General features: G+C 45.9%; 2 protein-coding genes across 15 annotated transcripts in view; both read left to right on the plus strand.

Annotated features, from left to right (window-relative positions):
* UBAP2L (ubiquitin associated protein 2 like) overlaps positions 1-7,867 on the plus strand; it is a 340,775-nt gene extending 332,908 nt beyond the window's left edge. For 2 of the 10 annotated variants that reach the window (XM_050752678.1, XM_050752681.1), the window contains exons 25-27: positions 2,849-2,916; positions 5,112-5,309; positions 7,235-7,867. In XM_050752678.1, the coding sequence (XP_050608635.1) occupies positions 2,849-2,916; positions 5,112-5,309; positions 7,235-7,273 (305 nt within the window). In that variant the 3' untranslated portion in view covers positions 7,274-7,867. The other 8 variants (XM_050752658.1, XM_050752667.1, XM_050752674.1 and 5 more) reach the window with 6 other exon arrangements.
* HAX1 (HCLS1 associated protein X-1) overlaps positions 1-12,267 on the plus strand; it is a 169,270-nt gene extending 157,003 nt beyond the window's left edge. For 3 of the 5 annotated variants that reach the window (XM_050755250.1, XM_050755245.1, XM_050755261.1), the window contains exons 2-8: positions 8,986-9,095; positions 9,657-9,919; positions 10,095-10,282; positions 11,305-11,356; positions 11,509-11,615; positions 11,768-11,858; positions 12,004-12,267. In XM_050755250.1, coding sequence (XP_050611207.1) covers positions 9,043-9,095; positions 9,657-9,919; positions 10,095-10,282; positions 11,305-11,356; positions 11,509-11,615; positions 11,768-11,858; positions 12,004-12,089 — 840 coding nt within the window. In that variant the 5' untranslated portion in view covers positions 8,986-9,042 and the 3' untranslated portion in view covers positions 12,090-12,267. Of the gene's footprint in view, positions 1-8,921; positions 9,096-9,656; positions 9,920-10,094; positions 10,283-11,304; positions 11,357-11,508; positions 11,616-11,767; positions 11,859-12,003 lie in introns of those variants that run through there. The other 2 variants (XM_050755239.1, XM_050755265.1) reach the window with 2 other exon arrangements.
* The last annotated feature ends 202 nt before the right edge of the window (positions 12,268-12,469 follow it).

A 12,469-nucleotide genomic window follows, 5' to 3' on the forward strand; every position in this document is an offset into this window, starting at 1 on the left:
ACTATTAATTTTTCAGTATGGTGGTTTCATGAAGGTGGGGGGAGGGGAAATAGCCTCAGTTTCCTGCCTGTTGATTGGTTGGTAAAGGAAACTTTGTAGAAATCCCCAATTCTCCATGTTTATGTTGCTTCATTTTTCCATTTAGATCTTTCCTTTGCCTCTTACATAAGCAGTGGGGGAAAGGACAAAAAAGTTTGGAGTGTCATGTCATGGTGAAAGGCAAAAGAGATAGTGTTCAGAGCTGTTAGAGAAGTATCTTCCAAGGCTTAATTCCCACATCTATCTGGTTCCTAAAGGCCAAGTGGCTAAGATCTGATAAAGTCATTAGTGATCAGCTAGTTGATGACTCAGGCTCTGTGGAGACTATGCTATCCTGGAACATTGTTCTTAGTCCCTTGATGGCTTTTCAGAAATCTTGGATTATCAGTTTTGCATTTGCGGGTATAAGCTAAGGATGTGTGGGAGCGGTTTGGTCAGACATCTCCTTGACTGTGGAAATTCTAATTCCCTCCCAGTCCAGCTAGCATACAACATTAGCCCTTTGTTTATACAGTTAATGTGGACAGTGAGATCCCCACCCTGGGTTAATTAGAAACCAAAGTATTCAGCTTTCCTTGTATTTGTTCCCAGCCCTTTGGAGTAATTTTGTTCTGTGGAGTGTGACCACCTTTCCCAGGGGCTGCCATGGTGGGAGAGAGAGATTCATGTTTCTCTGCCCTGCTGCCCACGTGATACTGGTATCGTCACTGTTTGGGGATAAGTAGGGGGTGTTGATGTTGGAAGGAAAGCAAGAGAACTCTGTAGTCTGAAGATCTTTCTAATAACTGGTAAGGGGTAGTGAAATCAGTACCCATTATTTTCTAGGTCTCTAATACTATCATTGAGATTATTATGGCTACTACAGAGTATTATGGTTCCTGCATTCCCAGTCCCTTCAACCTCATATCCAAGATAAGGCCTCTGGACTAGAAGTTATTTTTAGCCTAAACTCTGGAAAGAATGAGATCAGGTAGGGGCACACTGGAGCTGAATTCCTCCCTACCACCCAGCTTGAGCATCCAGTTAGTCATTTCTGCCATTCCTAGATATAGGCAGCCTAGCCTCACTGCAGAGAGTGACCAAATATGCTATTTTTTTTTTTTTTTTTTTTGCCTTTGCAGTAAATTGTCTCTTTTGGTTTGACTTTAACATGTTCTACTTATATCCTGTTTATTCCACCTTTACTCTCAACTCTTCCACACAAACTATTAGCTTAAGCCTTTTCCATAACTGAACCTTCTGTTCTTAAAAGTTATGACTGTTACCCAGTGATTTGCTAGATGGGCACCTCAGGTTTGAAAAGGGAACGGAAAAAATACCCATTAGCCCCTTAAGATATCGTTCCCTTCTTTTACTTCAGTGTCTTTAGACAGTTGATGCTTTGGAGATAAGGAAGTATTTTCTCTTGCTTGGTTTTCTGTAGTTCTGTTATTTTTCCTAGTTAGTGTTTGCCCCTCCCAGGAATTATCTGGACTTAAGATGTTGGGAAGTTTTTCCAGATTAAGATACCACTTCAAAAGTGACTGTTCAAGATGGGCTTAACTTTGGAAGGCTGCCTTTGTCTGAGGCATTGGGAGGATTTGGGTTCTAGAGTTTGAATTGTGGGTGAATGGAGGATTCCTTATTTGTGATTTGGCCACTCTAGTACAGTGCTTCTAAAACACTTTTCCATCAGTGTTCCTGACAGCAGAGGAGAAGGAAATGTGTACCTCTGATGGGAAGGATCCAAGGGCATAGACAGAAAGGCAAAGTTTTTCTGAAGCTTCGTTTTATTTTTATAAAAACTAATATATCTTTTTAAAATCATGCTTTATATTCCTAAATTACTTACTTTTCTTCAAATCTTTGTTTAAAAATGGAAAGTTTAAAAGATGTTAGATTATTTATTTCATGGCTTTTCCTATCTCCTTGACCCATTGCCTTATACCCCAGGTGATAGAGTGTAGTATGAGTATTTGAGGAGTACAAATTAAAATGACATGTTGTACTACTCTGGTTTCTTTAAGGTTGTAGTGGTTAGTAGGGAGTTTTCAACAGGAAATATGAGAGTTGGGGTATGGGTTAGAACTTTATCTTATGGAGAAGCTGAAGTTGTATACTGAAAATGACGTGGTTTTTGTGTTCCACCTAGGCTATAGGAGATGGCCTACTCCTGTCTACCTATCCCTCACCACCCCACTACACTTAGGCTTAAATTGTGTACATGGAAATTGATCTTGATGGCAGGCCTTTACATATTAAGTTTAAAGATTTAGCCTAGATGCTCCAAGACTAAAGAAGCTGGACTGACTGAGCTGAGGCTATGAGAATGAGAGTGCCCTTGGGGATTAAAGTGAACTGCTCCTCTCGTACTTATGCAGTGGAGGCATAGATTTTGAGCCCAGAAATGTCACTTCAGGAAGAGAGAGGGCCAGACTGCCCGAGTCTCCAGGAATAAAACTGAGTGGAGTTTGGGTGGATTGATTTGAAATGGACATTAAAATTAAAAGTTTATTATATTCCTGCTAGACTTTGGCACAGAAGTGTTTTGAAACAGTATATGCTAGTGAGGTTTGGTCATATTCCCTTGCCCACCAAAAAAACAACCTCACTCTCTCATGTATACTCAACACACACCTGGAAAGGTCCAAAGAACCCTTAGGGAGCTTTTGTTTCATAAACTCTTAACTCTCAGGACTGACGTGAAGCTGGAAAATCAACCAAAATTCCCTTGCATTGGTATAGCTAGAAAGGCTACAGATACCACCTCAGGAATAAGGGCCAGGTAGCTAGCTGAGCTAATCCTCCTGTCTGTTTCCTCCTCCCCCAGGTGTTTCAGTCACCTCCAGTAACACGGGCGTGCCAGATATCTCGGGTTCTGTGTACTCCAAAACCCAGGTAGGTGCCTGGCTCTGGACAGAAGTGGAAAAGAGATAGACATAGAAGAGGTGGAGTTGTAATGGTAGAAATACAGTGGACAAGAACAACCCTAGGAGAGGTGGCAGGAAACCCATCCTACTTTTTCTAAATGAAAGGTCTTCTCTAGACTTCACTTCCTCTAAGAAGTTAAAATTTAGCCCTCTGAGAAAAAAACAAGAGAAGTGTAATAGGAAGGTGAAGCGTGGCAAATTGTTTAATGTGTCATGTGATTTACTGTGCAACTCTCCTGGCCCCTTTTCCTACCTACTCCCAACGTTTTTCATGACTTTTCAAGAGAGTAAGTATGAGAGTGACAGGAAACTAGTTCATTCCATTCTTTGAGTAAATCTGTAACAGTGGGAGTGGGAAAGGAGACACCTAGTAACTAATGAAGCATTTGAGTGATCCACAGGTTTGTTACGTTGCTTTTATCCCCCATCACCATAAATACTTAAAGTTTGTTATTAAGCACTGGGGGTCTGGGGCGGGGCACTTCATGAACAAGACCTTCAACACTTCAAATATCTCAGTATGTGTTTATTTCTTTTGAAATATCCATGGAGTTCTTTTTGTTTTTGTTTTTGAGACAGAGTCTTGCCCTGTCACCCAGGCTAGAGTGCAGTGGTGCAATCTCAGCTCACTGTCAGCTCCATCTCCCGGGTTCAAGCGATTCTCCTGCCTCAGCCTCCTGAGTAGCTGGGATTACAGGTGCCTGCCATCACGCCTGCTAATTTTTGTATTTTTTAATAGAGACGGGGTTTCACCATCTTGGCTAGGCTAGTCTTGAACTCCTGACCTCATGATCCACCTGCCTCGGCCTCCCAAAGTGCTGGGATTACAGGTGTGAGCCACCGCGCCCAGCAGAGTTATTATTTATTATTTTTTTTTTTTAAAGGAATATTGGAAGGGGTAGGGACAGTTGGTTTGCTTTTTTTTTTTCTTGGAGACAGTCTCAAGAAGTCACCCAGACTGGAGTGCAATGGTGGAATCTCAGCCTTCTGAGTAGCTGGGGCTATAGGTGTGTACCACCAGGCCTAATTTTTGTATTTTTGTTTTTTGTTTGTTTTGTATTTTGTATTTTTGTTTTTTGGTAGATACAGGGTTTTGTCATGTTGCCCAGGCTCATCTTGAACTCCTGGGCTCAAGCAATCCACCTGCCTTAGCCTCCCAAAAGTGCTGGGGTTACAGGTGTGAGCCACCATGCCCAGCCTGGAGTTCTAAGTTCAAATTTCATGATGTTCAAATATGACATTCAGTTTTACAAAGTGCTTCCACATTTCATCCTCTTATTTAGTCTTTTTGGTTGTTTTTGGTTGTTTTTTTTTTTTTTTGAGACGGAGTTTCACTCTTGTTTCCCAGGCTAGAGTGCAATGGCGTGATCTTGGCTCACCACAACCTCCACCTCCCGGGTTCAAGCGATTCTCCTGCCTCAGCCTCCCGAGTAACTGGGGTTACAGGCATGTGCTACCATGCCTGGCTAATTTTGTATTTTTAGTAGAGACCGGGTTTCTCCATGTTGGTCAGGCTGGTCTCAAACTCCTAACCTCAGGTGACCCGCCCACCTTGGCCTCCCAAAATGCTGGGATTACAGGCGTGAGCCACTGTGCCCAGCCTTTTTTTTTTTTTTTTTTCCTTCAGATGGAGTCTCCTTCTGTCTCCCAGGCTGTAGTGCAGTGGCACAGTCTTGACTCACTGCAACCTCTGCCTCCCAGGTTCAAGTGATCCTCCTGCCTCAGACTCCCAAGTAGCTGGGATTTACAGGTACCCGCTACCACGCCTGGCTAATTTTTGTATTTTTAGTAGAGATGGGGTTTCACCATATTGGCCAGGCTGGTCTCGAACTCTGTGATCTGGCCATCTCGGCCTCCCAAAGTGCTGGTATTACAGGTGTGAGCCATCGTGCCCAGCCTATTTGATCTTTACAACAGGTTTGTAGTGTCCCTGTTTTGTATCTGACAAAACTGAGGCTAAGAGGTTGAGTAGTTTGCCTAGGTTCACACAGTTATTAAATAAGAGCAGAGCTGAGACTGAGACCTGAATATGTGATTTCAAGTGTACTGTGCCTTCTGTGACACCATGCTGCTTTCTGAGGGTCAGGGAGCTTGAGCTCAGGAAAATCCCAAGATTGGTTTGCTGATCCCTTTTACTCTGTCTCCTCCTGGCCTCCTGGATAGCAGTCCTTTGAGAAACAAGGTTTTCATTCCGGTACTCCTGCTGCTTCCTTCAACTTGCCTTCAGCCCTAGGAAGTGGGGGCCCCATCAATCCGGCCACAGCTGCTGCCTACCCACCTGCCCCCTTTATGCACATTCTGACCCCCCATCAGCAGCCGCACTCTCAGATCCTTCACCATCACCTGCAGCAGGATGGCCAGGTAATAGCCCTTCCCCCTCTCTCCTTTCCCTTCCTCTTCCTATCCCTCAAAACTGCCTTCCCTTTCCTTTTCTTACCCTTCCTCACCACCACCTTCACCCAATCCCTCCCCAGCGCCAGTCATGGGCACACAGCACATACAGACACAAGCGCACATAACACGAGCGGCCGGCAAAGGATATCTCAGAGAAGGGGCCAGATTGAAACCTTTTTTGCCCAATTCCTTTGGTGCCCTTCTCCTCCTGTGCCACAGTTGTCCTCATCCCATCAGACCTGGGTCACACCTCCCTTCTTTCCTTTCCCAGCCTTCCCTCTTCCCTGACATTTTAGCTTTCCCTTCTAATGGTGGAGTTCTATTGTCAAAGTTTGTCCCTTTATTTTCCATATATCCTGGTTCTGCCTCAGCTACCATATTTGCAGATGATTCTCTGTTGCCAGCGCCAGCAGGAGGAGCAGGTAATGAAATTGAATGATCATATGCTTGAACCCACTCCTTTTCAGTCCCCATTTCACCTTCACAGCCTCAGGGAACTTGAAAAGACTGCGCGGTCACAAATCGGGATACACAAACACAAACACCTTGCTGAGCTCTCTGGCCTCCCCTTCCTCTCTCCTTCTCCCCTCCCCAACACCCTCTTTATCTTTGTACCCTTCCCCAACTGTGGAAAACATTTGGTTACCAGAATGGAAAAGATTATTGGGGCAGCATCTGCAGCCTGAGGCCTCAGACTGCCTCTCGTACCTGCCTGAAATGGGCTCACAGATGTGATGTGTGGTAGGGGTGGGGATCTGTGGGGCAATGCAAGTGGCCTCTTGAGAGCTCCATTATAGGTGGCTGGAGCTGGAATAAGGACTTCCTTCCTCTCAAAGACAGCTTTCCAAATTGAGGCATTCATGGGGATCAATGGAAATGAAATTGCCTCGTGATCACTCATCTCCAAGAGCAGGGGAGAGAAGGGGTAGTAGGAGAAGGTAGAATTGAAAATGAGTAGAACTAACTCACTACCTTATCTCCAAAGGTATCTTGCCCTCTTCATCTTTTCCCTATTTAAAAGTCAAAAATGCCTTCCTGCTTGTAAGAAAGGGGCTTTAGCAGCTATGCAGACTAAATTTTCTATGGTTCTAATAGTAGTGAGGGGAATGGGAGAGCAAGACAGTTTGCACATCTCCACCTGAAGATGTTACAAATTTGTACCACTAACTAGACACCTTTTTCCTCCCCATCATCCTCCCATTCCCCTGCAGACGGGCAGCGGGCAACGTAGCCAGACCAGCTCCATCCCGCAGAAGCCCCAGACCAACAAGTCTGCCTACAACAGCTACAGCTGGGGGGCCAACTGAGGCCCTGACCCTCTTCTCCCGGTCCCATCTTCTGAGAGGGCTTCTCAGCCTGGAAACTATGGAAACAACATCAAAGAGAAAGGAATGTGGGGGGTTTCCGCTGCCCCCCACCCCCAGCGGCCCACCCCATGCCTCAGCTTCATGTCTGTCCCATTCCTATACCATCCCCACCCTGTTGTATGTATTATAGGATTTGTATTTTCTCCTTTTTTTTCCCCCCTTCCATTCCTTCTCCCCTCTTGCATTCAAGATTATGAAACTTTGCTATGGGCCCTGCCCTTCCTTTGCTTCCTCCTGTTCACCCTGGTGGTGTACGGATGAGGTGGGGAGGTGGGACCCCCAAATATATATCAGCCCAACAGCCCTAAGTCTCCTCCTTTATTATTAGGAAAACAACAACAACAAACAAAAAAAAATGGCGTCATGAATATGAACAGCATTGTCAGATGAATTAGTTGAAGTGTTTTTTTTTTTTTTTTTTTTTTTTTTTTGTACTGTGTCCTCAAATTTAATGGATTAATGTGTCTTGTATATATAAAAAGAAAACCTCTACCTTCAGCCTCTGCCTATTCTTGCTCCGTCTAGGACATCCTCAATTTCGTCGATGACCAGCTTGGTGAATAAGTATTACTGTACCAACGGGGCCTCCTCTAGCAGGCCCCTGAAGGCAGTGGAATAAAATGAAATCTTCGCCCTTTAAGAACTCCTGACCTTAATGTGGTAGTAGTATCTTGTCCTTGAGGGGATTTCCTTCCCTTCACCCCTAAGACTTTCACAACCTGTTGACTGGAAAGAACCACCACAAATCTTCATTTCCTCCAGAAACTGCTACATCTACAGCCGATTTCAGGCAGTAAAGGGAGAGGGATAGAGGAGATTGGGTGGAAAATGGAGAGGATCAAGAAGGAGCTGAGACCATTTCAAAGGAAAAAAATGGCTTTAAAGAGTTTTAAGTTATGACTTAAATGGGTCCAGGTAAATAAACTAAAAAGAAGTGAAGGCAACATGTATCGTCTGACAGAACTAAATCTTGGAGTAGGGTGACGGATAAAATACTACATACTGGGTACAGTGTACACTGCTCGGGTGATGGGTGCACTAAAGTCGCAGAAATCACTAAAGAACTCATCCATGTAACCAAACACCACCTGTACCCCAAAAACGAAATAAAAAAACCAAAACCTTGGGGCACATTCCCCCTAGGAATGGACTACTGTAGTAGTTGCTTCTTGGGTGCTTTTCTGTGACATAGCTATACCCAATTCTTTGAAAAAGAATCTAGAGCCAAGTCTGGCTTGGGGATGGGGTACAGGGAGAGACAGGTTTCGGATAGGCACAAAATGAGGCCAGTCGCTTTGGGAGGCCAAGGTGGGCAGATCACCTGAGGTCGGGAGTTCGAGACCAGCCTGGTCAACATGGTGAAACCCCGTCTCTACAAAAAATACAAAAGTAGCCGGGCAGGGTGGCATATGACTGTAATCCCAGCTACTCAGGAGGCTGAGGCAGGAGAGAACCTGGGAGGCGAAGGTTGCAGTGAGCCGAGATGGTGCCACTGCACTCCAGCCTGGGAGACATGAGAGAAAAATTTGTCTCCAAAAAAAAAAAAAAAAAAAGATACCAAAGGGATACTTCTTTATCGTCCCCAATTTGTTCCTTCTCAGGACACAACTAGTTTCCCTTCCCTTACAAATCCTTTGTCTTGCTGGTTGCAGAGCCTGCTTAGATAAAAGATTCCTATATGGTTATAACAAACTCCCTAGTAGCTAGAGAGGTGGAGGAAGTTAAGTCCATGCGTCTCATGTCTTGATCTCTGGGGAATTCAATACTAGAAAGAGCTTGGAAAAGCATTTTGTTCATTTGTTCATCCCTCTAACAGCAGACGTCACCCAGGTCAGTCAAAAGGAACGCCCGAGTAAGAGGCGAGGTGGCTTCTGCTGTTAGGCTGGCCAGCCCCAGGGGTGGGGAGGTTGAGGGATGCCCTCAAGCCGGTTCATCTGTGCGGCTGGGCTGCCCTCTGGCGGCTTTATGCGGGTGCCATCCAGAGTCAAACCCTCGAAATCGCTTTTCGGACTGAGTTGTCTCCAGAAAGAAGAACAGGTTTAGGAGGAAGGCGGTCATAGGAAACTGAAAGTGCGTCACGCTCACTCCCGTCACGGAAACTGGTCTCTAAAAGGTGGGGTAAAGATAAAGCTTTTCAAATTTGAGGAAGACTTTCCGTCCCGCCTCCCTTGCATGTCCGGCTTACAGTCGTTTACGACAGTGTCAGGATCGCGGGCTTGCTTTCCGGTAGCGTGGGCTGACGCCTCGCTCAATTTCCCACAGGGCTGCGCAGGTTTGCCCCTTCTGCGAATGGACCACTGGAGGGGTTCAAAGGTTCGCGTCCCAATACGGGAATGAGCCTCTTTGATCTCTTCCGGGGCTTTTTCGGCTTTCCTGGACCTCGGAGGTGAGAGTAGGTCCGGCTTGGACAAGGGTGGGGGTCGTCTGAGGGGAGCTTGACCCCTACGTCTTATTTTTTGGAAAAACATCCTCTGTCCCACTCCTTCAACTCCTGTAGAGAGGACAGAAGTCGCAACATTGAATACTCACCCCGCCACAGTAACCAAGGCGGTCGTTAAGAGGAGAAACAGCAAACTAAGCCTTTCTCCAACCTGGGGTGATGCAACAGGGACCCGGGCGGGGAAGACAATGGGGGTCGGGAGGATAGGACAGTGAGCAAGTGAGCAGGACCTTGGGAGAGAGGGGAGGGACTCTGGGGGAAGGTGTAAGAAGGGAGCTGCGAGCTGAGGTCTGACTTTGATAAAAAAAAAAAAAAAAAAAAGAAAGAAAGAAAGAAAGAAAAAGAACTGTCAGCCATTGTATTAATGTTTTGATGCGGCAACCAGTCCTCCGACCCTCTCCCCAGCTTCCCAGACCACTTGCTCTTGTCCCACTTTGCCACCCATGAGTTGATTTTATGGCTTAAATCGTGCTGACATCTTGGTGGCCAATCTGCCTCCACTCTCAGCCACAGAGATCCCTTTTTTGGAGGGATGACTCGAGATGAAGATGATGATGAGGAAGAAGAGGAAGAAGGGGGTTCATGGGGCCGTGGGAACCCAAGGTTCCATAGTCCTCAGCACCCCCCTGAGGAATTTGGCTTCGGCTTCAGCTTCAGCCCAGGAGGAGGGATACGTTTCCACGATAACTTCGGCTTTGATGACCTAGTACGAGATTTCAATAGCATCTTCAGCGATATGGGGGCCTGGACCTTGCCTTCCCATCCTCCTGGTGTGTGGCTTTCCCTGAGGGACAACCTGCGGTTTCTAGTGGGTTGGTGGGTGAAATAAAGAGCCTGCAGGGAGTAGCTGGGGGATGGGAAGTGTGAGAAGACTGATGATTTCAGGGAGATTTAAAGAGCCCAAGTCCTTTCCCACCCCAGCAAACACCTGCCACCTTTCTGCAGAACTCCCAGGTCCTGAGTCAGAGACACCTGGTGAGAGACTGCGGGAGGGACAGACACTTCGGGACTCAATGCTTAAGTATCCAGATAGTCACCAGCCCAGGATCTTTGGGGGGGTCTTGGAGAGTGATGGAAGAAGTGAATCCCCCAAACCAGCACCAGACTGGGGCTCCCAGAGACCATTTCATAGTGTGAGTATCCCATCGGGTCCTAAAGTGAGAGCTTGTGAGAGACCACTAATAAAGTGCAAAGACTGGCCAGGCGCGGTGGCTAACGCCTGTAATACCGACACTTTGGGAGACCGAGGGTGGATCACCTGAGGTCAGGAGTTCGAGACTAGCCTGGTCAACATGGTGAAACCATGTCTCTACTAAAAATACAGAAAATTAGCCGGGCGTGGTGGCGGGCACCTGTAATCCCAGCTACTCGGGAGGCTGAGGCAGGAGAATTGGTTGAACCCAGGAGGTGGAGACTCTTGTCAAAAAAAAAAAAGTACAAAGATTGCACTTTTTTTTTTTTGAGACCCAGCCTTGCTCTGTTACCCAGGCTGTGGTGTAGTGTCACAATCTCAGCTCACTGCAACCTCCAATTCCCAGATTCAAGTGATTCTCCTACCTCAGCCTCCTGAGTAGCTGGGATTACAGTCACCTGCCAAACGCCCGACTAATTTTTGTATTTTTAGTAAAGGCGGTGTTTCACCATATTGGCCAGGCTGCTTTCGAGCTCCTGACCTCAGGTGGTCCACCCACCTTGGCCTCCCAAAGTGCTGGAATTACAGGTGTGAGCCAACATGCCTGGCCAAAGATTGCAATTCTTGTTTGAATCTGACAGCCTTGGGCTGGAATCCTAAGCCCTCCATTTAGTGTTTTCTGTTTTCTCTATTAAGCTTGTGGGATTTTCTTTGGGGGGGGAGATGGGTGTTCTGTTTCTTAAAAAAAAAAAAAAACAATAAACCACCACTGGTCTAGATAATTCTTGGATAAGGCAGGATTGTGCACAGAGTATAGACATATATCAGTTCAGGAAGTCTTTCTGGTAGAAGGATACATAAAACAGCCAGGAAGGAGGAAGGAGTGTATAAATAAAGCTATTCTGAATGGAATTATCTCCCCCGGGGCAGTGGGTTTTGGAGCTCAGGATTAGTTTGAGGTCTATGACCTTTCAAATTTCAGATTAGAAGATGTCTTTTCACTTACTATGGTTTCTTCTGCAGTTTGATGACATATGGCCTGTGGACCCCCATCCTAGAACCAGAGAGGACAATGGTAAGTCTGGAGGAAGGGGAAGTTTATCAGCCTTTTGTTATTCTTCTGAAGTTCTGTCCATTTTCCCTCCCTGAAGTTTCTTCCTGTACACTTGTCTCCTTTTTTCCCTTGGACTCTTTCTTTCCTGCTTCTTCATCTCTCTGCTCTTCCAGATCTTGATTCCCAGGTTTCCCAGGAGGGTCTTGGCCCGGTTCTACAGCCCCAGCCCAAATCCTATTTCAAGAGCATCTCTGTAACCAAGATCACTAAACCAGATGGGGTGAGTTGAAAGAAAGAGGTAAAGGAAATTGTGGCCAGGGAATGAATGCCCTGAAACAGGAATCTCTGTAAAGAAACAGGGATCTCTGTAAAGAAACTGCTGAGCGTTATCGTTAGTGATGTGAGGAATATGGTGGGGACTTCTCCTTGTAGATAGTGGAGGAGCGCCGGACTGTGGTGGACAGTGAGGGCCGGACAGAGACTACAGTAACCCGACACGAAGCAGAGAGCAGTCCTAGGGGTGGTAAGTTAAAAGACAAAGGGGTTCATCTCAAGATTCGTTGGGGAAGGGAACTCTTACTCTTCTACCCTTGAATATTATTTCTCTCCTTTGCTTCTGCCTGGTCTCTTTCATTTAGCCTATTTGTGTGTATGACTTTCTTCCTTAGATCCAGAATCACCAAGACCTCCAGCCCTGGATGATGCCTTCTCCATCCTGGACTTATTCCTAGGACGTTGGTTCCGGTCCCGGTAGCCTTGTTAACCCTCAGAGGCCTTCAAAGTCCTTTCCACCTTTCACCCATTGCCCACCATTAATAAGCTTAGCTTCTCCTCTTGCCACCTCAGGGGCTTGGATATGTGGAATAGTGAATTGGGGGCATGTCAGTTTGTCACTCACCCAAACTGACCAATAAAACTTTTATTTATGCTAATTATTTGTCTTGGTTTTGTCAAGGCTATTTCAGTTTCTAGAACCATCCAACACTTCCGAAATTATCTTGGTCCTCTACCTTCTCCTTATTCCTTAACTTTTTATTCTACATCTAAAACCTGAGTAGAAAATGATTTTTCTTTCTCAAGCAAGAAATAAATTAAAAAAGAAAAAAAAGAGGCCAGGTTTGGTGGCTCACACCT

This window comes from Macaca thibetana, chromosome 1 (genome assembly GCF_024542745.1).
Source record: "Macaca thibetana thibetana isolate TM-01 chromosome 1, ASM2454274v1, whole genome shotgun sequence".
NCBI classification, from domain to species: domain Eukaryota; kingdom Metazoa; phylum Chordata; class Mammalia; order Primates; family Cercopithecidae; genus Macaca; species Macaca thibetana.